The 25,745-nt window shown below is 39.0% G+C and overlaps 2 protein-coding genes and 1 long non-coding RNA gene across 5 annotated transcripts in view; 2 read left to right on the top strand and 1 right to left on the bottom strand.

Moving 5' to 3' along the window:
• Window positions 1-1,541: 1,541 nt before the first annotated feature.
• RPL35 (ribosomal protein L35) lies at window positions 1,542-10,722 on the bottom strand. The gene is made up of 4 exons (XM_072431877.1): window positions 10,573-10,722; window positions 8,442-8,578; window positions 6,065-6,146; window positions 1,542-1,721 (listed from the first exon to the last, which is right to left on the bottom strand). Exons 1-4 carry the CDS (start codon window positions 10,573-10,575, stop codon window positions 1,572-1,574), a joined length of 372 nt encoding a protein of 123 aa, XP_072287978.1. The 5' UTR covers window positions 10,576-10,722; the 3' UTR covers window positions 1,542-1,571.
• Window positions 10,723-10,885: 163 nt separating this feature from the next.
• LOC140344601 (uncharacterized) lies at window positions 10,886-23,744 on the top strand. The gene is made up of 3 exons (XR_011923606.1): window positions 10,886-13,023; window positions 15,951-15,983; window positions 22,693-23,744. It is a non-coding gene; the product is annotated as an uncharacterized lncRNA (long non-coding RNA).
• Window positions 23,745-25,148: 1,404 nt separating this feature from the next.
• ARPC5L (actin related protein 2/3 complex subunit 5 like) overlaps window positions 25,149-25,745 on the top strand; it is a 92,426-nt gene continuing 91,829 nt past the window's right edge. The window contains exons 1-2 of one of the 3 annotated variants that reach the window (XM_072431874.1): window positions 25,149-25,222; window positions 25,325-25,509. In XM_072431874.1, the coding sequence (XP_072287975.1) occupies window positions 25,363-25,509 (147 nt within the window). In that variant the 5' untranslated portion in view covers window positions 25,149-25,222; window positions 25,325-25,362. Of the gene's footprint in view, window positions 25,510-25,745 lie in introns of all 3 variants that reach the window. The other 2 variants (XM_072431876.1, XM_072431875.1) reach the window with 2 other exon arrangements.

Below are 25,745 nucleotides of genomic sequence, written 5' to 3'. Positions count from 1 at the left end.
GAGATAATACTGGGCTGGTAGCCCGTGTGATAAATTGGATATATGCAGCTAAGCTAAAGTGCCATCCCCTTTTATTGGCAGATGCAGAAAAAGCATTTGCCCGAGTGGATTGTTTTTTTTTTTTGAACCTTAGCTTAAGCAAATTGGGTTAGGGAGGCAGATGTTTTAAATTTCTTTAGTTTATCAACAACCCTCAATTACTGTTAACATTAATCGGTGTCTGAACCAACACAGAACATGACAGGGATGTACTTTCTCCTTTAATATTTATTTTAACAATGAAACCTAAAATTTACTATGTACTATTGGACATAAAAAAAAAAAAATATTACAGGTCCAATAAGTAATATGTAGCTAAAGGTAGCAGCTTTTGTGACTACTAATTTAACTGCTGCTGACAGCCTCTGTTTGTCTTATGAGCATACACAATGGTTTAGTTATACACAGCAGGCACCATGTACTTGAAATCACAGGTTAGGCTTTCAAGCAGTATTACTGAAAGCACAAAAAACAAAAAAAAAAAAACACATGTATGGGAAAATTGCAAAAATTAAAAATGTCACAAAAATGTGGATGCAAAAATAGTAAATGGTGGACATCCGAGGTAGAGTTGGTATTATTTTATGCTCTGCTGGTTGCAGGCTACCAGCATCTGCCTCTTCACCCCAAACATTGTATAAAGAGGTTGTTCAGAAAACTGGACTTCTTTACTGGATCTTATTGGACGGTTGGGTCAAGAGGCTTATGTCTCTTCTCCCACTGTCAGGGAGGGGCAAGCAGAGAAAGTAACTAATAGTTCACAGAAATTATCCTTTTACTATAACTACCCCTAGAATTTGAATGGAAACATGCAAGTTATGCCCATTTGCTGTTTATTTTTATTTTCAAATTAGGAGATTGGACCATATCACATTAAGTCCTAAAAATTCTGCTTACTACCTGATTTCTCAACAGCCATTTACTGGTTTAAAAGTAGAACTGACATTACTGGCTTTGGCACTTTTAGCCATCACACTGTCAACATTTTGGGCCCCCAGTATACAAAGTATTTTTGCAGCACTTTTACATCCACAGGCCATTGGGTTTGCAGCATAGTCATCTTGACCAACTCAGGTCAGAGAACATCTCTCCACATGCACATTGGCATTCTTTTTTCCCCAAAAAAGAATAATATTGGGACATTCAACTGAGCTGCTTATGTCTACCCTTACAAAAAGGTTTTATTGTACTTTGAATACAGCTGGCAGGTTCTGAATAAATACAACTTCCTCATTCCGTAGGGGTAAAAAAAAAAAAAAAACTCTTTATAATTATATCTTTTATTATAATGATTTTAACTTTTAACACAATACCATCAAACCAGCAAGTTACTTGTGTTTACACCAATCCAGGTCAAGTGTAGGTTTATGTGAATGAAACCATAAACTTTAGTAATGCTAGTAGTGAATGAATGCATGCAATTTTAAATATGGAAAGTCAACAGATAAAAATATTTTATGATCAAGTGTTCAGAAACAATAATGAGACAGGCCACAAAAAAATAACTGAACAGATTTATTTTAACACAAGGTTTATGCCTTGACAGCAAACTTGCGCATGGAGTACAGGCGGTCTTTTCTTTGCTGTTTTTTAGTCCTCAAAGATTCCTCATGCTTGTTCAGCCTGCGTCTGAGAGCCCTGGTCTTCTTTGGCCTCAAATCCAAAGGCTTGTATTTCTTGCCCTATAAAGGCAAAGCATATTTTTATTACCACAAAAAACACACAACCCTAAAAACCAGCCCTCCAGTGTATTTATGGATTAAGCCATAGTTGCTCCTCAGGCTGGACTTCCCAATATCTCTGTTCATCTTTATTGAAAACTACGAAATTTGTAGCTTACAGAAGGGGCAAAAAAGTTATTTCATCCTTCATTTTTTCTAGTCGAGAGATTAGAACTTGCCACTTCACTTAACTAGGGTTGGATAAACACTTGCTATTAGGACAAGCCACCCCGTAAAGCACAACCGCAGCAGTCCATGTGAGAAATGTTGTAAAGCCTACAATTAGAATAGGTATGCAGGGACAGCCCCAGGCCCGCAACTAATCGTGCAGCTTCAGGATACACTAAGGGCTGTGACACCTGGGGAGTCACCAAGATATTGTCCTAGAGTGCGCTTAAAATTTTTTCCACAAAATGTGACTATTCAGCTAGACAATTACTCAAATATCACCGAGAGCTCAGAGGAGCTATATCTGCGGCTCATAATGTGGCAGATTTAAGAAGTATTGGAAAGGCTAAAAATCTTAGTGGTTCATATACAACAAATAAAGAAAATGAATCAAAAGGTAAAAATAAATATTTACCAAGAATATACTAAACGAAAAAAAAGTAGGAAAAATAAAAATGAACAGCAAGTTGCACAAAGGTAAGACAAACTGCAAAATATTCATAACAGTATTCATAACAATATATAACAGTTGAAGAACAATGTCTGATTATTAGGGCTTCTTCCGAAGAACTTATTAACAAAAACACTAATTTTTAAAAGACTTAAAAAACCTCCTACAAGACCAATGTAGTGCCTATGTTTAAAACCATCTAATTACAGACTTGTAGGTTTAAGTTGGGAAGACATTTAAGAGTTTACTGAAGACCTTGTAGGGTTTAAGGTTACAAAAGAAAATGTAAATAAATAGCAGTATTAGGGTTATATTTTATTGTTATTTTTAATGAACTACTTTTACACAAACCCCAAGAAGGTGGCAAGACAGTTGTAAGGAAAGCCAAAAACATTGCTTTCAAAAAACACCCGGACCAGAAGCCACTAAAGCTGTATGAATTAGATTTTCAGTATTCCTGTAGTCTTAATAAGGTACATTTTTGGCTCCAAAACATGGTGGGTGTATTTATTGTTGCAGAATAATAAATTGTGCATTCTTTGACTAGTGGTTTGGCTCCGATTTCTACATCTGTTTACATGCGCTACCTCAGCATAACCAGTGTGATGAGAAGGCAGTATTCACCGCTTCAGGGATTTTAGATTCAAGTATATTGTTTGGCACCTTTGGCATTTTTGTGTTCCCAAAGCTGCAAGCAGGTTAGGATTATTCTGGGAAGGCATGGCAAAGCATTGGGGACTCTCTGATCCAGGTGTGCTGAGTAATTTAAGAGAAGAACCCCTGCATAACCAAAGAAAATTGTGCCCCAAGATTTTTGGAGGCAGCTACACCTGATGTAGCAAGGAAAAAACAGGATTCATATGTAATTGTGTACTCAGGGGCACATTGATCATAGTTTTCACAGCTATCAACCAGAGCCCAGTGACAAAGGTTACTTTCAGGCTTATCCTGCTTAGATCCAGTCTCCAAGGGTATAATCAAGTTTTGCTGCTATACTTTGTAAAAAGCCTTGAAAGTCTTAACTAGAAACACTAAGGATAAGACAGTTGCAAATAAAAACTGAAGCTTGCTGGCTTTAAGAGGGGTTACTACAGTTTCTCGTGTCCAAAAACCCAAAAAAAAAAAAAAAAACATCTGGCAGGCATTCTAAAGCTACGTACACACTTCCAATTATTATCGTTGGAAAACGAACGACGAACGTTCATGCACGATATATACGAACGATCGTATAGCACCGATCCTACACATAGAGTTAACGACACGATCGTTCGTAGATATTGTACACACAATAGATACGATCGTTTGAGCGATAGAGGAACTATGTGCACGACAGGAAAGTGAACGGACGTTCGTTCATCACGCATGCTCTGAACATGGACGATCAACGAACGACCGTACACACGAACGATGTTCAACGATCGTCGTCCAATCCGATCCGTCGGTCCGGTCGTTCGTTTCCAGCGACTTTCCTCGTTCGTCGGCGTCGTTGGGTTACTTTTTTACGAACGATTTTTTGCCCAATCGATCGTTCGTCGTTCGATTGGAACGATAAAAATTGGAAGTGTGTACGCACCTTATCTTTAAATAAGCTTATCTGATGAGCTGTGAAGGGCATTCTAGTCCACATTGAGTTGAGTGACTAAGCACATGCACAGACCTGCTGCAGCCAGGAAAACATCACCAGCTCCTTAGATTTTGCAACGTCCCAGGGAATTAGAGAATACTCACAAACAAGGATTTGTCAGCGAGTATTGACAATCAGCACTTAAATAGGATAGGGCAGGGGTCTGCAACCTGCGGCTTTTCAGCCTCCTTGTTGTGCCTCCCTTCGGCTGCCGCGGGGAGATCTCTGATGGGGGATCCCCTTCCTCCCAAGACACTGGGGAGGAGGGGGATTCCCTATCTGGCATTCTAATGAAAAAAATCTACCAGTGAAATAAATCTACCACAGGGCATGTACAAATGGGTGTGTACAATGACATCCCCCTCCTTTGAACCTCAATTCCTCTGGAATGGGGAGATGTACAAAACCAAAAATATAGGTGCAGGTGGGGGACACCTGTGACTAACACCCCCTAAAATTTAATTGTTAGGCTATCATCAGAACATAAAGAACTCTGCCCATCAAAAAAATCTACTGTTACACATTGCTGGAGGCTTCTAGCACCTGAACCCCAATTACTCAAGATTGGGGGCTACAGGTGAACAAAATTAAAGCTGCAAGTACGGGACACCTGTGGCTAACACCTCCTAAAAATTCATAAAAACTCTGCCTATCAAAAAAATCTACCCTGTTACACATTGCTGGAAGCATCTAGCATCTGAACCCCAATTTCTCTGGAATGGGGGGGAGGCGGTACGGGTGACCAAAATAGAGGTGCAAGTGGGGGACACTTATGGCTAACACCACCTACAATTGAATCGCTAAGGCATCGTCAGAAAATAAAGAACTCTGCCCATCAAAATAATCTACCCTGTTACACATTGCTGGAGGCTTCTAGCACCTGAACCCCAATTACTCAAGATTGGGGGCTACAGGTGAACAAAATTAAAGCTGCAAATGAGGGACACCTGTGGCTAACACCCCTTAAAATTTCATCGCTAAGGCATCGTCAGAACATGAACTCTGCCCATCAAAAAAATCTACCCTGTTACGTTAGAAGCCTCCAGCTTCTAATGTAACAGGATGATACGTTAGAAGCTGGAGGCTTCTAGGGGCATAGTTCAGTGTTTAATTTATTTCAAAGTAGGCCTACACATGCACACTTGTTGTAACAGGTAAAATTAAAAAAAATATTAAAACTTTTAAAAGTTTATAAACTGTGTTATGTTTTGCAGCTCCAGACTATTTTTCTTTAGTGGAAGAGGAGGCAAAATGGCTCTTTTGATAGTAAAGGTTGCTGACCCCTGGGATAGGGCATACCACAGACAACTCCTTGTTTGTGAGGATTCACTAAAAAGTCTATGAAATACACTGTGTCCAACCTACTAGTGGAAGCCAATAGATTCTTGTATCCTTCAATGAAAATCTGGTACAAAATTGTACTTCAAACTTTTAGGACAAGCTCTATGAAATTATGTATTCACTAGTAAGCAAGCTCTCTTAAACAGAAAGCAGGCTGCTACTTAGTGCAAGTTAATATTGCAAGAACTGATTCACACTGTAGCTACTAGGAGAGCACAATGCTGGGTGACTGTCTTGCACAAAAACATACTTCAATGTTCAATATATCTCAGACTAAGGTTGCGTACACATACTAGATTTTTTGTTGTTGGAAACAATCTTTCACAATCGTCTCCTACAACAAAAGACCAAAAGATGAATGAACGTGAGCTGTACATACACTGTTCTATGGAGAGAGGAGAACGAGCGAGCAGCACCCACCTGCACTCTCCTCCCTTCACTTCTATTGCGGTTGCTTGTCCTCAGTCATTTGTGGATCCGTCAGGACTGATCCAAGAACATCGGACAGACAATGTACACGTCAGATTTTTGCTCGAATCATCTGACGTGTGTACATAGCCTAGAGCTCTGAACACTTTTTTTTATTGCATCAACAAAATATTTAGCTTACCTAAACAAAGTTCAATTTGGCTAAAGGGTTTGTTAAAAGGGTAACGAAAAAAGGTCATACAAAAGAGAAACAAATGTGTGATTAAAAGAAAAAAAAAAGTTTGCACTCACTTTGTAAAATTTTCTCAAGTTTTCTTTTTGGGTCTGGTTGATTACAGTCAGAACTCTAGCGATGGATTTGCGGACAACGCGGCTGAAAGAAAAACACATTCTGCTTATAAGTGCCTAAAAACAAAAACAGATATTACTATATCACTTTCCAAAGCAGGCTTTCACCCATGAGCCCATTTAAAAGGTAAGTTCTGATATTGACAAAAAAAAACAAAAACAAAAAAAAAAAAAAAACAAACAAGTCCCTTCAGTGTTAAAATTTTCAATGATCTACTAAAACCTCCAAATACTTTACCATTTTTGACTGCCCAAATATATTCCCCCGAGACAGAATGAAGCATGCACGTTGGACCCCAAGTGCATAACTTTACATTTCTCAACAATAAATGTCATTTGCCACTTGGCTGTCTATTAAACCCCCCTAGCAGAAATCCAGAGTGTGACTTGGGGTAGATTTTCCATCCAAAAAGCGGTGCGGGCCGGAGAAGCGGCGGGAAATTCAAATAATTTTGTATTGGATTCAATACAAAATAGCTTTATTGAGTCCAATACAAAGAAATTATTTTATATAATTATATAATATATTATACATGCTTCACTATGTTTTTTTCACAGATTTTTGTGTTTTTTAATTTTAAGGTTAATAATAAATTTATTGAATTTAATAAATATTTAGGTTATGCCTAAAAGGTATAGGCCTACAATGCAAAATAAATTTCCATGAAAAAAATGTAACGCTTTTCGCATGGAAATACGGACAATCAGAACAATTGGGGGGGGGGGGTTTAACAGTACATCCAGGTCTGCTTGTAGATTATAGACATCCTGTATTGACTTTATTCTAATACACAGTTTGGTTTCTACAAACACAGAAATGGTACTTAATCGCAGAACTTTAAATCATTTTTAAATAAGGTAAATAGTAATAGTCCTAACACTGAACCCTGGGGTACACCACTAATAACCTTAGACCATCCAGAGTATTAATTACTTCACCCTGGATGATCCCTGGAGAGCAAACTAATTTCACCACAGAAAAGCCTTGAAGATATGGCTTTAAAGAAATTGTTAATTACATTTTTACATGTATGTTACCTTGAATAACTGAACCCAAAAAACAAAATGTATTAGAGCTTACCAGTCCTTAAATGTAATAGCTACTCTAAGTCTCTTTTACAGGCTTTCTACCACACCCCTAAAGTACCCACAATAACTATTCACGTCTCTTTGTGGCTATACACATCTCTACATTGCAACTATGTGAGAAGCTACGCATGTTGCACAGCTTGGATTTTAAACAAGTCTTTGCTGGAAAACGTTTTTTCATTAAGTTTAGGATTCTTTCACTGGTAAGAACAAAATACCTATTTACATCTACAGGTCTATGAAACTGAAACGTGTGTGGCTTAGGAGAGGGGGCGCACCTGCATTCCACACCTTTGGTACTGTCAAGAACACCAGAGGGAAAGATGTATTCTAGTACCAGAACTCTAAACAGATGACTTGTAAAGGCTTTGAAAGCATAATTTTAAGAACCATTTCACATGTGCAGTCTCAGGGGATACTAGGATACCTGGTAGCATTTTTTTCTCTCTCTCAAAAGCGCAAAGTAAGTAAAGTGTGTTACATTGCAGAAGGAACTTAGACTGTCCCTTTGTGCATTAAAGGTCTGTCACTGATTTTCAAAGCAAGCTATAGTTACATATTAAGGGTGAACTGCTTATCAGAACATGAAGAAGTCAGTGGAAGATTGTTTTAAAAAGTCTTTACTGGTTGCTATGCTTATACTGCATAAAATTAATAATGCTTGTGTGGTCAAAGTTGCACAGACTACAAAAACTACTATAAATTACAAAAAAAGAATCAATAGAGCCATGTCTACATGGTCTGTTTGTTAAAATCCTAAAAACTCCTAAATTACTATTTAGTGCATTTATTGGTGTTTATATGCATCTTAAACAAGCCTAAAAGTGCTTATAATAGTCGATAAAGAACTTATAAGCGCTTATCTTTTTAACGAAGGCTTTGAAAAGCCAAATAATAAAGCAATGGGTTAATGGAAGTGACCTTAAACATTTCTATTTGTTTTCAAGGAAAGCATTTATGAGCAGTTACATCTAAAATGCTGCAATGAGATTTCTCTTAAAGCACCATGGCATGGACTGTCCCACTGGAAACAAAGGTAACTTTTTACATGGGCACTTAAACACAGGGCAATCAGTCCCTCTGGCATGTGAACCTTTGTCCCAAACAAACCCCTTTGTGTTTAAAAAAATTCTCAAACTAATTCTCCTGGGGTACCTATGCCACCACTGGACTAGCTCAGATAAGTCTCAACCAAGTGGCTGCACTAAATACACAAGAAAAACATACTTACATTTTGGACAGCTTTGAAGCAGCTCCTCCTGTCACCTTAGCAACTCTGAGCTGTGACAGCTCTACCTTAAGGTCATCCAACTGCTTTAACAGCTCTTCCTTCTTCTTGCCGCGCAGGTCACGAGCCTTGATTTTAGCCTATTATTAAAATGTAATTTTACTAGTTAACATTTTAAAAGGTATTTTAAACTTTCTCTTGCAAGATCAGTTTAACGTATGCTTTTAAGTGGAACAATTAGATAAGAAAAAACTTGCATCAACCAGGTCAACTTTCATTGTAAAGAAACAATAATTTGAATGAAAACGTGATGAAACCCGTGGGCTGCCCTTACCAACTTTATGAACATTCTAGTTGATAGTGGCCACCATTTGGTTTGATGACAGCTTTGCACTCTCAGCTTTATTTAGTAGTCACCTGGAAGGTCTTGAAGGTGCTCCCAGAGGTAAACACATGCTGGCTGCTTTGCCTTTACTCTGCAGTTCAACTCATCTCATATGGTCTCAATTGGGTTTAAATTTGTGGAGGCCAGATAATCTGACACAGAACTCTACCCACTTTCCTTTTGGTCAACTAGCTCTTACATTATTTGGAGATGTATTTGTGGTCAGTCTGCTAAAACGTCAATAAATCATAAGTAGGGTATTAAAATACAACTGTAAAGAGGAAGAAAACCCAAAAACGATGCAAAAAAAAAATCTACCTACCTTTAATCCTGCAGAGCAGTTGATCCGTCCAGAGGGTTCTTCCATCGGGTCCCGCGTCCTGTCACCCGTCGGCTGATGCCGCCATCTTCTCTCTACGTCCTCCGATGCAGAATCAAGTGATGTAGATGGGAAAAAAACTTGCAGATCTCACTGTGAATGCGTGAGATCAGCATTTTTTTTCCCTTTTGGCGAAAGGGCTCCTTCTGTGCCCGCCCGAGGTGTTGGGGCATGTGCAGAAGGAGAAGCCAAGAGCCTCCTGGGATGTGTGTGCAAGCCCTGCGCTACCATTTATTCTCGATCGCCTAGGCCAGAGTGCCCACACTTTTTTGGCTTGGTGGGCTACTTTTAAAATGTCCAAAATTATCTATAAAACGTAAAAACTTGGACTTAATAACGCCTGTGCGCAATAGAGTTAATTTTGAAAAGCAGGGCTCCTGCGATCTACAGGTTGATCGCGATCCACCTCTTGGGCACCCCTGGCCTAGGCAATCAAGAATTAAGAGGGTCATTGCTACAGTTTTTGTTTTTTTTTTAAAGGGTGTTGCACTTAAATAAAAAACAAAGAATTTTTACCTTACATAAAAGGATTGTCTACCTTTTTATGTAAAGTGAGATTTCTGAGTTTAGGTACGCTTTAACCCTAATTTCAAAGACACGCACTTCTATTGCTTGTTTTTTTTATCCTTCTGACATTCTCTGCTACGGTATTTTGGCTGCCTAAGCCACACAGCAAGAAATGTGGTAAACTACTGCAAAGACACAGCAGGATGTAAAATAAGGTGCACAAAAAGAGTGCATAAAGAGGCATCCACAAATGGTACATTATATTGTGCATTTACATTATTACTGAGAAACATTAAAAACACTTGAAGAAATATGACACAAACAGGCTGCACACTTTTTCTGGGGGGAAATGTGTACACAGAATTCAGTGATAAGTGGAGATTGTATTGCCCTTTGGAGATTTTCCAATCTCAGGCATTTTTCAGGGACTGGAAGCAACAAGGTGACAAAAATAAAGTTACAGGGTAAACCCTGGCAGTAAACACGTTTGCAAAGACTTCTCCATTTTGTCTTCTCTATTGTTTATCCTAGTCACGATTTTTTTACACACATTACCATTACAGGAACAGCTAAGAGAACCAAAAAAACTGGTTTTGAACAACGCAACCAAAACAGAGGCAATCTGCTGGTTAAGGACAATATACTGCTCTCTGGCTTCAAAGCACACTGCCGCCACACAAGGAAGAGGCCTTGCCGACATTAGCCGAGTAAATTATACATATCCTTTCGCACCCCCCAAACAATAAACCTCACAAATCATTGTATACACTGTCCCTCCACTTTTGGCACTGTAAAATCGTTGCCTAAAACTCCAATATCTAAGGATGAATCTAGATTTCAGAGGAGCACAACATTTCACTCACCATCGTCGCTGCTTGCTGCTACAGGAAAGGGCGGAGATAGAGAAAAGCCGAGTTCTTCCGGGTGACGGATAGTTCCAATTTGCGGAAATGTTAGGGGATGATGCAACAATGGTATAGTCCGAGTGTAGATTTGAAGGAAGCGTAGTTTGTGTGGTAATCAGTGTTACGAAGTGGTGTTAGTTATACGTTTATGTGTAACATTTAAAACCAAGCGCTTGAATACCTCTAACGAAATGAGCAAATAACATATGTTTTACCACATGCCAATTGATTCGGTTCGGAACGTTGTCGTTGTATCCATTTTATTTCTTGAGCCAATTCCTCCATTTAACCATTTTGCAGACCTGAGTGCATCCTTGTGCTGGAAATGAAAACATACCTAGGAGATTGGACATTGTATAGCAGGTAAACCTACACGGCTATTCTGGGCTAGATGAAATAATACATTTTACAAAGGTGTAAAAAATCTAATCGAGAATGAATGGGAGCGCAAAGCCCCCCGGAATACCTACGTCAGGCATCCCAGGAGGCTCTTGGGTGCTCCTTCTGCGCATACATGAGCATCTCGGGCACCCCCGGAGCGATCGGACTGACCTGCGGCATTGTAGGTAAGTGTATTTTTTTTTTTTTTTTGCCGTTTTCAGTTTAGGTTCTCTGGAACAGGCTGGAGATCAAGTCTAATTCTCCTTCTACTATTGCACAAAGCAAAGATGTGATATCCAAACTACAGGATAAAATTATGAAGCTCAATTTATTCACCAAATTTGACACACGTAGAAGTCACAAATCTATTGCAATACATCTCCACGTATTATTAAAATCCTTTACCTCTTTTCACCCATCTCATGGGCCTCAGTCAGAAAACAGATTGGATTGGTGACTTACTTTATGCGTTAAAGCTTACCTAAACATTTTTTTTTTTAGTTCAACATGTTTAAAAAAAAAAAAAAAAAAAAGGTGCAGCACTGCCCCCTAATTCTCAATCACCTAGGCAGTCAATAATGAATGGGAGCACGAAGCCTCCCGGGATACCTACTTCAGGCATCCCGGGAGTCTCTTGGGCGCTCCTTCTGCACATGCTCAGGCAGCCTTTTTTGTGCAAAGGGAAGTATTTGCCAATCTCACTGCAAATGTATTTTTTTCTATCCTACACCACCTGATCTCGTGCCTGGGTCAGGTGATGTAGGAAGAAGAACAGGAAGGAGAAGAGAACATGGTGGCGCCAGGAGCGCTGGGATGACGCTGGACCTCATGCAGGACACCCCCAGAAGATGGGACTACCCTGTGAGTTTGAAGGTGTGTTTTGTTTGTTTGTTTTTTTGCAGTTTTGAGTTTAGTTCCTCTTTAGGTTTTAGAGTAAAGTAAACTTTTAGATTTTATCCTGGAGCATAACTATCATGTCTTCGTTCTAGGCAATACAAAAGGGGGACACTTAGAAGGAAAAAGAAACTATGTTCCTACACAGGGACAATCCTTCCAAATCATGGACAGATGGGAGGTATGAGACAATCCCAAAGTAAAGCAGCACAATTTAATAAAAAATAATTTGTACTAATAAACAAGTACAATGTTAGTTGTAAATCATGACAAAGTCTGCTGGTACTGTTAGTTCACTAGAACATTCTATAGTGGAAGCCTGTACTTCTATTGAATACCATAAGACAGAGGACAGAGATCAGAGGATACCAAAGACTGGTATTCTCAGAGGATTGAAAAGTCAGCCAGTAGAACCACCTATGACCCACCTTTTCCTAATATCCTTTATATTAACAGTCATTTTTTCCAATGCTAGTAACTCATTCATTTGGGAAAATCACAAATCCACAGTAAGGTTCCCCATCTGACATCAGACCGACGGGATGCACTATGCTTGCTAACCAGGCTGGCAAGCAGAGACTTAAGCTGAATCTGAAAAGTTGGCAAAATGTAACACGAAGAACGTGGGCATGAAGGGAATCCCATGATCTTTAACCTTTTTTATAATGTGGTAAAATTGAGACAATCTTTATTTTGGGACAATTCCAAAATATGTGGAGGAGCATTTTCATCCCTTTACAGCACCAACACCTCTGGGATGTTTTCAAAGAGAAGTTGTGTAGGAGCCTTACAGCCCAATACCACAGAGTGAATATTGTAGCCAAAATCCTTGTAAATGGTGCTGAGAATGAATTTATGGGCTAGATGAAACGATATGGAAATTTAATTTTGGGCGAACAAGATGGTTATATACAGTAAAGTGAGGTGAAATCAGTCTGGCGATACCAAAGCAGCATATAGCAGGGAGACTACCCATACAGACGCTCAGTCTGAGCAAAGTTGCTTGCTGTATAATGCGCCAGAAGCCCAACATAGGAATAGATGAAGAAAGATGTTGCAACGTAAAGACACAAAGCATGGTTTCTTCAGTTGGATGAGATTGGAGGAAAAAAGGAACATTATCACTGCATCACGGTAAAAAGAATAATGGAGCATCATAGTAGGATTGTTCTATATCTTGTATGACTTCCCTATTTTTTATATTGATTTTGATTCTATATTGATATATCTGAAACATATACTGCTAGCTGAAGTGTTTCTACAAAAAGCCCTCTTTGTCAGAGCCTATTCACATTCTTGCCTGTCTTTTATTAGCCTGGCCTTCTATGTTACATTGAAGCACATGCATGAAAAAACAAACATTGGTGAGTAAAATTTGAACACAACAATAATATGAGATTATGTCAGAACACAATTTAGCGCACTAACTATTATTTTGTGATCTTTAAAATTACAAATTATATTGTATTCGTTTACATGAGCATTTGACAATTGCAGTAAAAGCAAAAATTATTCCAAAAAATTTGTTAGGACCCAGGTAGAGTTTTTTTATTTAATTATTTATTACTATATTTATTTTCTGGATCTTCTCCACATGGGCATGGCACCATCTATGAGACTCCTTAGGACAGCTCCCTACAATAGACAATAAAAGATTCCCCTTCCCCAGTGCAAGTGTGCCTTTTTTTCTGTCCAGGTGCCTTTGCACAGTCCTTTTTGTTATTCTGCTTTATACCTTTTTTCCTGTATTGATTGCTCTACTCCTTAATCTGTACTGCCTTACCTACACTGATGGACCGAGACAGAGACTGCGCTTGACATTCCTAGAGAACTATAAAAATTACCTTTGAATATTGGATGTGTGGATCCAAACTTACTTGCCACAATGGGACCTTTTTTGCAGAAACAAGATACCTGCATGAGAAGGTCCATAACAGCTGAACAGAGGTTGATCGCCTCTTTAAGGTACTTTTCAGTGCCACTGAAAGATCTCTGCAAGACATAAATCCAAACCTTTGGGCCTTCTTGAAAACAGTTAGTCTTGAAATTGAGAAAATGCACCAAGGTGTGTCTGAAAATGTATCCAAAAGTCAGAAAATGCAATTAAAAAAACTGCAGGAAAATAAAGGTAATATAATAAAGCCTGCAGATAAAGGTGGAAACGTGGTAATTATGGAAGTAACCTAATATAAAAACATGTGCCTGAGAATTCTGAATAACTCAATGGTACCATCGCATTAACAAAATAGAAATTTCTCGACTTGTTTATTATGAGATTATATAATCAGCGTATCAGAAAAATATAATTAGTAAAGAAGTATGGGACTTCATGAACATAAGGTATCCTAAACTCCCCACCTTCTACAGTTTTCCTAAAGTTCATAAGGATTAAAAAAAAAAAAACAGGAAGACCTATTGTGTCAGGCATGGGGGTGTATCTCGGAAAAGGCAAGTGGGGATGGGGTGTATCTCAGAAAAGATACAGGGTGTGGCAATGGCGATGAAATGTGCCCCTTCATATGCCAACCTGTTCCTGGGGGATGGGAAAGAGATAAGTTCAGTGACGAGACCCTTGAGACATTGCCACTTCAGTGTATGGCGGAGGTACATGACGATATGAGATGATGTGCTCGCCATCTAGACTGGTCCCAAAAACATTGATATGGTTTTTTAATAGGTTGCAACACAATACATTCAATTTAAAATTTGCTATGAATTTGAACGCCAAATGTACTTCTGTCACGCTCAGGTAAACAGGGGGCCTTACGGCTTGCACGGAGGTGGTGTGAGCCCTGAGAAGGGGAAGGGGCATAGTCTAAGCAGTAACCAGGTCTTCTTCAGAGACTCTGATGATGAAGATGTTCCACCGCTGGTTACTGCCAGGTTGCCTATCTTGGGCAAGGACCACCAAAGTAGCCAATATGAAACATGGTACCCAATTACAGAGCAGAAAAATAGTCAAGGCAGGCAGCAAGCAAGAGAGGTCAGGTCACACACCAGGAATCAATTGCCAGGGATCTAGGAGACAGACAGCAGTGACACGGGCCACTGCAGACACAGGAAGCAACAAGAGGCACAGGTGACACAGGAATATCCACAGAGAGACAGGAACACTGAAATAGCAAAGGGAAGTTGGCTGGGAACCAACAGACTGGACAAAGAAGGGTTAATGAAGGAGCGGGACAAAGGAAACACTGAATTACCAACAGGTGAACAGGAACTAGCTCAACAGAACCAGGGGTTCGGCACCAGTGGAGACTGTGAGAGTGCTGTGTCTGAGCTAGCCATATAGCCAGGTATAGTAAACAGGCTATTTCCTGATTGGCCGACAAAGCTGATAAAGCTTGCTTGCGTAGACACCTCCTTTTTGTATTTAGTTATCAATTACAGATGAAGGATTGGTAGCAGCAAAAGTTTATAGAAAAGAAACTGCGGGAAACACCATATTATCAGCAAAAAGTGTGCACCTTGTGACATTAAAAAAGAGTATTCCATACTCTCAGTACATGACAGTAAAAAAAAACTCTACTGGAAATGGAGATTTTGAGAAACAAGGAAAGGAATTAAAAAGATAGATTAGAGAGGGGTCACAAAAACATATGTTCACTTAATGACTGGTATAGATAAATGTTTTAATTGGATATTGGTATATTTATTTCATTAGGCTTTTTTTGTGTGTTTTTTAATACAACAAAAAAAGTAAAAATTTTCCCTCCATGTTTGTTGTATTTTATTTAGTCAAAGCGACCCAAGGAAGTGACATAATAGGTATATGCATGGTTTCTTTTGGCTTTTGCACATAGTGGTGATAGTAAAGTATAATCAGGTCTTTGATCTGATCAAGATGAGTTTAAACACTGGTGAACTGAATTTTACCCAATTTGCAGATATAAGTAAGTGCGGGAAGTTTGATGAATTAACATTAAAATTAATAGAATTGTACTATATATTAAAAGATTTATATATATAATATTTATATACTTTTTAATTTTGTGTTTTTTTTATTGCTGTGCATATTATGATGATATAATTGATTGCTCTTTAAAATCCTTCTAATGAAGCCAAGTGGTGAAACGCATGAAGGACTCAAAAACGTGAGTAAATTGAAGTAAAGTAAATTTAAGTTAATGTGATTAATCTTTTAAATAGATGAACCAATTGTTATAATGGCCTTGATTCATCAATGAAATCCGCGCTCGCGCTTTCAGCGAGCCGGTTTCCCGCGGTCCGGAGTCGAGTGCGCTCGTACACTCGCCCCTCACTGCCAGCCGGATTCCTGCCTTCATAATAATGAGCAATAGGGGGCGCGAATCTGCCAATTAAGGCGATTAGATTTCAGCTGTGCGATTAAGGAGGATCTCTAAAGCTCAATGGTGAGATCATAGCAATTAATTAGCGCACACCTGCTCTCTGTTCTGTGCACATCTACAGTCCTTTACAGGTCAATTAGAATCTTTAATGCTTCATCTTCTTTTGGGTAAGTAATACTTTTTTAAGTTATATTGTACTCATTCACAAAATAATTAATTTATTGTTAAATTTGTTGCACTGTTTTTATACTTTTTGGTTTGCTTTGCAACACTGCAAACTAATTGAGATCCAGCTGTATATATACTAGTAGGCACTTCATAATATGTCATCTCACAATAGTATGATCTGTAAAAAATTCTCACCAAGCATTTGTGATCTAATTAAAATATCATTGTAGTTTGGCTTGATAGAAATTAAATAATTATTGTCAAAAGTGGTTTAAAAAAACAATTAGTGATTTCACTTGTGTGTATATATGTCAAAATACAATTAAATGCATATAAATACATATGCATTTACATTAATATTATTTAACTGGACTGGTTTGCGGGGGGATGGGGGGGGGGTGTCATCAAGAGCTTGGATGTTATGCATTGATGTGACTTTGTAATCCTCATTATTGTTAGTTTCATCTGTTGCTGCAATGTTTTTGTGCCTGGTCTGTAATGCCAGTTTGGGTAGTTTATCAATTGTTCAGCAATGTGTCATTTTTTCTACAAGTATTGAGTACAAATGTCTGCATGGTTTCTGCATGGTTTTCCACACCAAACTCCTACTTAACCCCCTCCTTGCCTTTGTCACATATTGGTATTTGAATGTATTATGTGCATATTCCTTTTCTGAATAAATTGTCATGATTTTATTTCTTTGTTTTTTTTATAGTCTGACATTTGCACTCATGTTGATTTGCCCCCTCACAACTCCTGTGTTCATTTGTAGTTGTGTTATCGGTTTGTTGTCATTGTGCTGTGCTGCCTGATGTTGCTTCCGCTTGTTGTCCAAACTGGTTGTGAATTAGTTGTCCAGCTGAGTTGCATACTCATTCTAACACACCTGATGGTGATGGAAGGAGGTCCAGGTCCAGGTCCAGGTTCCAAGCACAACATCAAAGCACATTGATTGCCAAGCTCACAAGCAGGGTCAGGCACTCTTAGAAATGAACAGATGTTGTGTTCTTGCTTAACTTAATGCTGATAAATAGTGGAGTGTATGCATTATTTAGGTGCTAAACAAAACAAATAGTACTAGTATATCAAAGTTCCAGGGCCAAATCCACTTTGAGCCAAACATTTTCTTGCTTTTCCATCCCTTCAGGGTGTTTTTGCAGATTTGAATGGCATTTTAGACGTTGGCCCACTATATAATTGGCTTACTCCCCTCAGCTTGGTAGTGGAAGCACATAAATGTGGATTGCTTCTTTTAAAGAAAGGCAATATCCTCCATGAATGTTGCTTGTGGCCAAGCCCATGACATCAGAAATCATAGGAAGAAATGGGCAATGTTTTTAATGTGAAGCAATATGGTCCAAAAAGCCTCTTTGCCTATTTCTTCTTGTAATTTCTCTTTTCTATGTATATGTACACACATGTTTGGCTTTATGTGCACTCATGTCTATACATACATGAGTGCATATGAAGCAAAACAAGCAATATACACAAATCAAATACAAACTTAACTTAATGAGGACTGTGCAAAAGTGCAGTGCATTTTTCAACTGAAAACAATTCAAGCGCATGTAGCTGGTCCGCTATGGCGCATAACTATGAGCTACACGCGTCTGAAGTTCTGCGCAGCTATGCGCATCAAACAACTGAGTTTTAACAAGACAATTGTGCTGCTTTTTAGCCTTATAAATAATTCAGAGGAAGGAACAGCTTAAAAACAATCACAATTGTCTTTGTAAACTGTGTGTCCTAGGAGATTGGAAAAGAGATCACATAACAACCCCCCAATATTGCATTCGTACGATTTCGGATCGCGAATACGAATGCGCGACCGATAATCCGATTCTGCTTGATGAATCAGGGGCATAGCCTCTTACTTTATAAAGTTGTCAAACTCAGAAACAATGTCTCTGCTCCTCATGCCCCTCCAACCATATCCAAACCACAGACACAGAGGAATACTAGAACAGCACAAGGAACCTTTCTGGGAAAGAACAGACTGAGCCACAAGGGGTTAACGCAGGAGATGGACAGGGGAAGCACTGAATTACCAACAGTTGTGTAGGAAATGCTCAGCAGAACTATGGCACACGTTGCACGAATGTTGAGTGCTGTGTCCGAGACAGCTAAATAGACAGAGATGATTATCAGGCTATTTCCTAATTGGCTGGGGGGAGGGGCAATACTGATTAATTCTGGAAGAGCAGGCATGTCCGGGCTCAGAACTGCCTGCATACTCAGGAGAGACTCTTGCACTTAGCGAGGAAGAGGTAAGTGTGACAAACCTGACACTCTCCTGTACACTCTTTTATGAATGCTGCGGCCAGACTTATCCATTCTTCCCACTACTTCTGCTGCCTCTCTTTGTAGTTCTCTTGATTGACTTCCATTTCACCTTAGAATCAAATTCAAGCTCCTGTGCTATGTCCTTAAATCCCTCTACAGTTCTTGTTACACATACTTTTCTGACCTGATAGAAAAATACTCCCCTAGCTGCTCTCTTTGCTCCTCCAGTGACCTACCAATGAGTTCCTCTCTCATAACTTTTTCCCATGCAGGGCTTCAAGACTTTTCTAGAGCTGCCCTGACTCTCTGAAATGGTCATATTTGACTTGCTCCTACTTTTTGTTCATTTAAAAAAGCAATCAAAACCCATCCCATAACTCCCCAAAAATATCAAATAGTTAATAAATTTAACTAATTGATTAATAAACTTAAAAAAAAAAAACTGGTAGAAAATAGTTAAAAATGTAATATAACTGTACAGTAGCTCATATATAATATATATATATATTATATGAAGATTTTTTTGTATTAGACTCAGTACAGCTATTTTGTATTGAATCCAATACAAAATGATTTGAATTTTCCACTGCCCTGCCCGCACGAACCGGGGCCTGCACCGACATCACGGGAAACCAAGTAGATCCTGGCTCTTCACTTCGCGCCTGGAAGTTGAAAGGAGAAGATGTGTCCCCAGGACCTGCGGGGACCAGAAGGACAACGGGGGATGACAACAGAGCAAGGTAAGTGGGGTTTTTCTTAGCTTAAATTGACCCCGAGTGTGACTCCAGATTACCGCTTTTTGCAAGTAAAATTCACCCCGAGTCACACTCCGGATTACCGCTACGGGGGTTAAGGAAAGTGTGGCATCATGGTCCTGTGGATTTTGATGGGGCAAGTGTGCAATTACTAATTGATGTTTCAGCACAAACTCTACTTATGCACCGTACGCTACGCCCATTACTTGAACTGATCTGGTCTGCTGGAGCGTACTACAGATCGGGTCGCGTGTTTCATTTGTTGGTAACATGTTGTTTGCATTGCATTGATACACACAGCTTTCTGTGCTATTTACCATGCTGGGGGTCTAACCTAATAATATTCCGAACTGGCTGGAATTCCCTGTGGATGCGGTAACCTCTCTGCAGCAAAGCTGCAGGTTGGATTTGCCCCAGAGAAACATTTTTTTTAGATACGCGGGGTGCCCCGGCACCCTCATCTAAAGAGGCCTGATTACTCTTCTAACATGGGTGATATATGCACGTTGCACCTGGTCCCTAGGGAGTTACTGTCAGAAGTGACTGATTGGATATGCTGTTTCAATGAATTGCTCCTGTATGCACTTCTTGCTGATATTAATAAAACATTGCTAATGGCCTTGTGAATGAGGCATTGTTTGACGTAGCCGTGAATTTTAAGTAGGTGCACTGTTTAGGAAAGGATTGTGTTATGTGGTATGCGGCTTTGCATATGGCCCCTGGGGGCGCCAGTTAACCTCTATCTTTTATGTCTTTAAGAGACAGGCTACTCCTGCCTGTCTTATTTTGGAGATATTCTGCCAGATGCAATGTAATGAGGGTGACCCACATTGGGACTGGTGTGTTGCCTCTCCCAGCGGGGGTCATGTTAGCTATGTGTGATCTGCTGCCACTTTTTCTATTAGCAAGGTGTGCCTCTGTTAAGGACTTGTTCATAGCCTGGTGAATGGTGCACTGTTTTCAGGCCCCCATGTGGCGATGGATATTAAGTAGACAGTCCAGCCTACCAGGGTTTATTATGAATATGCTGCTAAGGGCAGTAATAAGTATAAAGTGCTGTATTACTATATGTGCCTTCCCCAGTGTGGGCCACGCAGGCTTTCTTAATCCATTGCCATTCTCTGTACTATCATGATATACTGTTATTGATGTAATGGGTCTCAACCCGGTTACTGGTTCACAACATGTCTGTTTAACTATGCAGTGCTGTATGTACCATGTTCTATCTTATTTTGCTTGCTGCTTTTGGGTGAAGGGGCAAGGCTTTTTTTGGCTTTGGCTTTTTGGTTTTTAAATTTTTCCCCTTTTCTTTTTTATTTTTCTTGGAAACGATCCCGCCTGTGTATATTGGTGGATGTTTCCATATTGTTTTCTGTATGTGAGTACAGTAGAGGTGAGTGGTACATTGCTCACATTGCGTATCACTTTCCCCCACTACTTTGCTTCTTCTCCATGTTAGATAGGAGCTAGATACTTACTTGTAGTAGTATTAATCCTATAGACCCTAACAGTAAGTCAGGGGTGTTAACTACTCTTCCTCTCTTTTCTCTTCTTTTCTTCGCACTTTTTCTTTTGCCCTCTTTCAACCTCTAAAGCCATCCTTGCTCCATCCCAGAGTCCACCACCTCCTCCTCATGCTGTTACTGCTGCTGCCTGCCCAGTACCAAGCTCTAAATCCCAGTTACTAATGCTGTCCATGCTCCATCTCAGGGCCCATGGCCTCCTTCCCCTGCTGTTGCTGCTGCCACCTGTCATACTCTATTTACTAAAATTGTACACTTCTGGGTGGCATTGATGATGCAGTACACCCAGCTCTCCATGACTCGTACCAATGCTGTCTCCCTGGCGACAGCTGACCAGAGGTCACACATAGCTACTGCTGACCCACGCTCCATCTCTGGTCCTCCATCTTTTTGCCTAATGTCACCGCACTACTTGTCCACAAATTTATGGGTGTCTTTCCTAACACGTCATTTAGCTCATGATGCCAGCTAGCAATTATTATTATTATTATTATTATTAAAAAACAAGATTTATATAGCGTAAACAAATTATGCAGCTATGTAAATTCAATAGGGGTGCGTACATTAAATAGCAATGGGTTTTTCTGCTGTTTTGAGGGCAGAGACTGTTGCTAGTGGGAGGTTTGAGTAGAGTTCAACCTTTCTGAATGTCCTAATATTTGTGTTGCCTTCTGGATGCTGTCAATCACGCAAAAATCCTATTTGCCTGCTGTCACTTTGCCAGACATTTTTTGAAAAAACACAAATTTGGTGGCTCTAACATGTATAGGGGCTTTGCTATTAATGTTTAAAATCAGCCTATTGACTTTAATGGAATTCGCAAAATCAATTCGCCGAAATATCGCGAACCCACCATAAGTTCAAGGAAATTTTCGCAAAACTGTCAGAGGCCTTCTCGCTCATCCCTAATCAACACAATGTGATTACTGTGATTAATGGCAGTGACAGTACAGTCTAATACAGCTAATCAAAGTGCTGATTGAGTAATTGAGGTTTAGATCTGTTGGTTTATTTTTCTGTTGCTTTAATGCACTACCTTCATCTTTCGTGTTGGATGAGCACATTTTATAATGGGTGCAGAAATCAACCCTTGCAGTGGGGCTTTTCTTCGGGATATGGATAAATACTTTTTAGGTTTTTTAGATACATCCCTCATTTTTATTTCTAATTATGGGTATCGGGGTGCAAGTAACGCTGGTGAAGGATTTTTTCTTTTATTTGTCAAGAAACTGTTGAATATTTGTAACATATAATAATCATTAGAATAACTGACTGCTCAGTACCGAAAATTTCTATATACACAGTGTGTTAGATGGGTTATAGTATTATAGCAAAGTACAAAAACACACAGTGCTAAAACATGGACAGAAAAGAAGGACTTATAAACCAACAATAGCAACAGTATGACATAAAACGGCATAATGGTAAAATATACTCAGGTCAGTTTTATGAAATCTGGATGGATGTACTAATGAGTTATGTGATGAAGGAAAAATCCTGGTGTGGGAACATTTTATGTCATGTTAGACACAGGCATTAAAGAGAAACTCTAACCTCTATTGTTGTATCTGTATTGAGGGCTGGCTTTTGGGTCACGGGATCACAAAGAAGCGTGAATCATACAACAGTAACACACCTAACCTGTGCATGGCTAACAAAATAATTCAAAAGACAACATAGTGGAGTGCTCAGAATATAAGGGCTGGTATCATGTTTCTAACATAAAAAGAATGACAAGTGTGTGATACTTCTGTCCAAATACAGGTAGTCCCTGGGTTGAGGACATCCGACATACTGACGATTCCTAGATATGAACTGGGTTTCCATGCTCGATCCTGTGGAGGACGGAGGCTTGGAGGGGAGCAGTTTGCATGACTTGCAGAAGAAATCTTTTGCTAAACACAGCTGAGACTGAGCTCTTCTTCCAGCTCTTGTAACTTTTCAATGACTAAGACAAACTCTGCAGTTGTTTCTTTTTGCATATCAAAGCACAGGTTGCTCCAAAAGTTAATTATTGTCTAGGCTCCATAAAGTTTTTTTTATTTTTTGCTTTGTTTTGATTAACTTACAGTGAGGATTTTATACAGTAACTGACACCACGCTGCCCAATATTATGTTGAGACAAACATCTGTCCTAATTGCATTTATTGAAATAATGTACCTGTTCCGACTAACAGACAAATTCAACTTAAGAACCTACAGTCCCTATATTGTATGTAACCCGGGGACTACCTGTATTAAATAACCAGAGGGGTGAAGAGAAACACCACAGTGAAAAACACATGAATGGGTTAAATAATAGGTTAATTTGCTTCCATATACAGAATAGATCATGAAACTCTGGTCATGAAAGCAATTTGCAAATGGTAATGCCTATTCCTGCAGTTGTTTCTTTTTGCATATCAAAGCACAGGTTGCTCCAGAAGTTAATTATTGTCTAGGCTCCATAAAGTTTTTTTTATTTTTTTTTTGCTTTGTTTGTGATTAACTCACAGTGAGGATATTATACAGTAACTGACACCACGCTGCCTAATAATATGTTGAGACATTCGTTCTAATTGTATTTATTAAAATAATGTACCTCTTTGGACTTACATACAAATTCATCTTAGGAACAAACCTACAGTCCCTATCTCCTATGTATCCCGGGGACTACCTGCAGTATTTATGATATGTATGTTAACTTTATGGAAGGTGAAAAATTGTATACTTCAGTCATTTATTGTTGTTATTTTCTGCTGTGTATAGCTATTCAATAATTAATTAGAGATTTCAGTAAAAAATGTTTTTGCATAAGCTTTTAATAAAACATTTTAAAACAATTGTGTTTGTTTTTCTTGACTATTACTAAAAGGTTTTTAGTGTATATGACACTAAAGCTGTGTACACACCTGCAATTTTTCTCGTTGGAAAGGATCTTTCACGATCCTTTCCAACGAGAAAAGACTGCACGATGCCTGTACACACGGCAGATTTTCGCCCGATAATTGGCCGATACCGATTATCGGGCGAGAAAAATTTGCCGTGTGTACGCAGCTTTAGTTTCGTATATAATAAACATTTCTGTGCATAATAGGTTCAAACATACAAGTGTTTCTGTACAAAGAGAGGTGATTGAACACATTCTTATCTGCAATCTCTAAAGAAATAGTTGCACAGTAACATACCCTGTGGTGACAATGTGCTGGAAAAGAAATCGCTTATGGCTCATGGTTCTGAGACAACACAAAAACATACAAATGTCCTGCCGTGTACAAGATTTAATCCTAGTTCCTGATATAATGATAAATTGGCATTGTGTAGAAGAAAAACATGTCAATCATTGACCCTGATTTACAAACATGTCTTATACTAGAGAATATTAATCAAGAGAGAACCTAGGCGATCTAATAAAACTGAACTGCATTTTTTTGAAAAGTGGCCTATTAAGTGTAAAAACTTTACAATGCTGGACTGAATCATATCAGATAATAGAAGAAAAAAGCAAATTGAAAAATTAATTCCAGTTGTTTACAGAGAACTATGATTTATTACAAAGTGTGGTGTAAGTGTGTGTACATTACTATAATTTCAGATTTTTCTTTTTCCTACGTTACCCGATCTCGCACTGCGAATGAATGACATTGGCAATTTTCTTTCCCTATTGATGAAAGATTGCCTAGGTGATCAAGAATTAGGGGGCGGTGCAGCACCTTTTTTTTTTTTTTTTTTTAAAAAGTGTTGCTCTTAAAAAAACACTAACAAACGAATTTTTTACAATAAATCAAAGGGTTGTCTACCCTATTATGTAAAGTAAATATTCTAAGTTTAGCTACGCTTTAAATACATGTGATTTCAATATGTAATGAAAAAAGATTGCAATAAGGTACAACTGGGTAAAACAATTTATTTCTAAATCCACACTAATTTTATTAAAAATAAAGTATTCTATAAAAAAACTTTTAAATTTTACAACTCCATCAACTTTCTTCTAACCTTGTCTGCACTGATTTGGCTAGATTATGTTATCTGCAATGATATCTTTCTGTAACTGACTCCATTCTAGCATTCCTCCTTATGAGGTTTGCTAGATTATACCCTCTAGAGGGAGACTCGCGATAGAGCTGGTTAGATTACACACTCTGCAGGGAGAACCTCCTCTAAACAACTCCATTCTAGACGCTAACCAATCTGCAGCTATGTTGCTTCTACGTCAAACCCTCGCTTTCTGATTGTATTTCCGGTTCCTCTGCATTCCCCGCCCGCCGGAGTCGCCGGAAGCTGAGGAAGCCGGCCGAAAGGAAACTCTGTGGCAGTGAGCAGATTCTTTTTCTCTTTTCTGTCTGAAAGCCGGTCGTATGTGAAGGAAGTCAGAGCTTCCTTGTGCTCCCTGTCATTTCTTCCCTATTGTCCTCAGGGCTCTGATCTCTATCCCTGTTACCTGGTGTATCCGCCATGGCCAAGAACACTCTGTCGTCACGTTTTCGCAAGGTGGACATTGATGAGTATGACGAGAACAAGTTTGTTGACGATCAGTTGCAGGAGGAGCCGGCAGAGCCCCAGGGGCCGGATGAGGGAGAGGTGGACAGTCTAATCAGGCAATATCCTTTACCATTCTTTATCAGTACTGTCATCAGCTTGGTAGGTAGGGGTGACTGATGACTTTCCAGGTGAAACCTATGCTACATTGTGCTTCAGAGGGTGAATTAATGTCCATTCATTGTATAAGGTTTTTCATTTTATTTTAAGATATGTTATTTTTTTACATATATATAATATTTTGCTAGTGGTTCTTATGGCTATTTTCTTTTAGAAGAGCTCTTATTTGAATCCTATTT

Source organism: Pyxicephalus adspersus, chromosome Z, assembly GCF_032062135.1.
Source record: "Pyxicephalus adspersus chromosome Z, UCB_Pads_2.0, whole genome shotgun sequence".
Lineage (NCBI taxonomy): Eukaryota > Metazoa > Chordata > Amphibia > Anura > Pyxicephalidae > Pyxicephalus > Pyxicephalus adspersus.
The sequence above is the reverse complement of the archived record's forward strand: the minus strand, read 5'-3'. Positions and strand labels throughout refer to the sequence as shown.

Coding starts and splice junctions, on each gene's coding strand:
- RPL35 (XM_072431877.1), bottom strand. Junction 6,147..8,441: donor GCTTCAAAGCTGTCCAAAAT/GTAAGTATGTTT, acceptor TTTTTCTTTCAG/CCGCGTTGTCCGCAAATCCA. Junction 1,722..6,064: donor ACTTGAGAAAATTTTACAAA/GTGAGTGCAAAC, acceptor TTGCCTTTATAG/GGCAAGAAATACAAGCCTTT.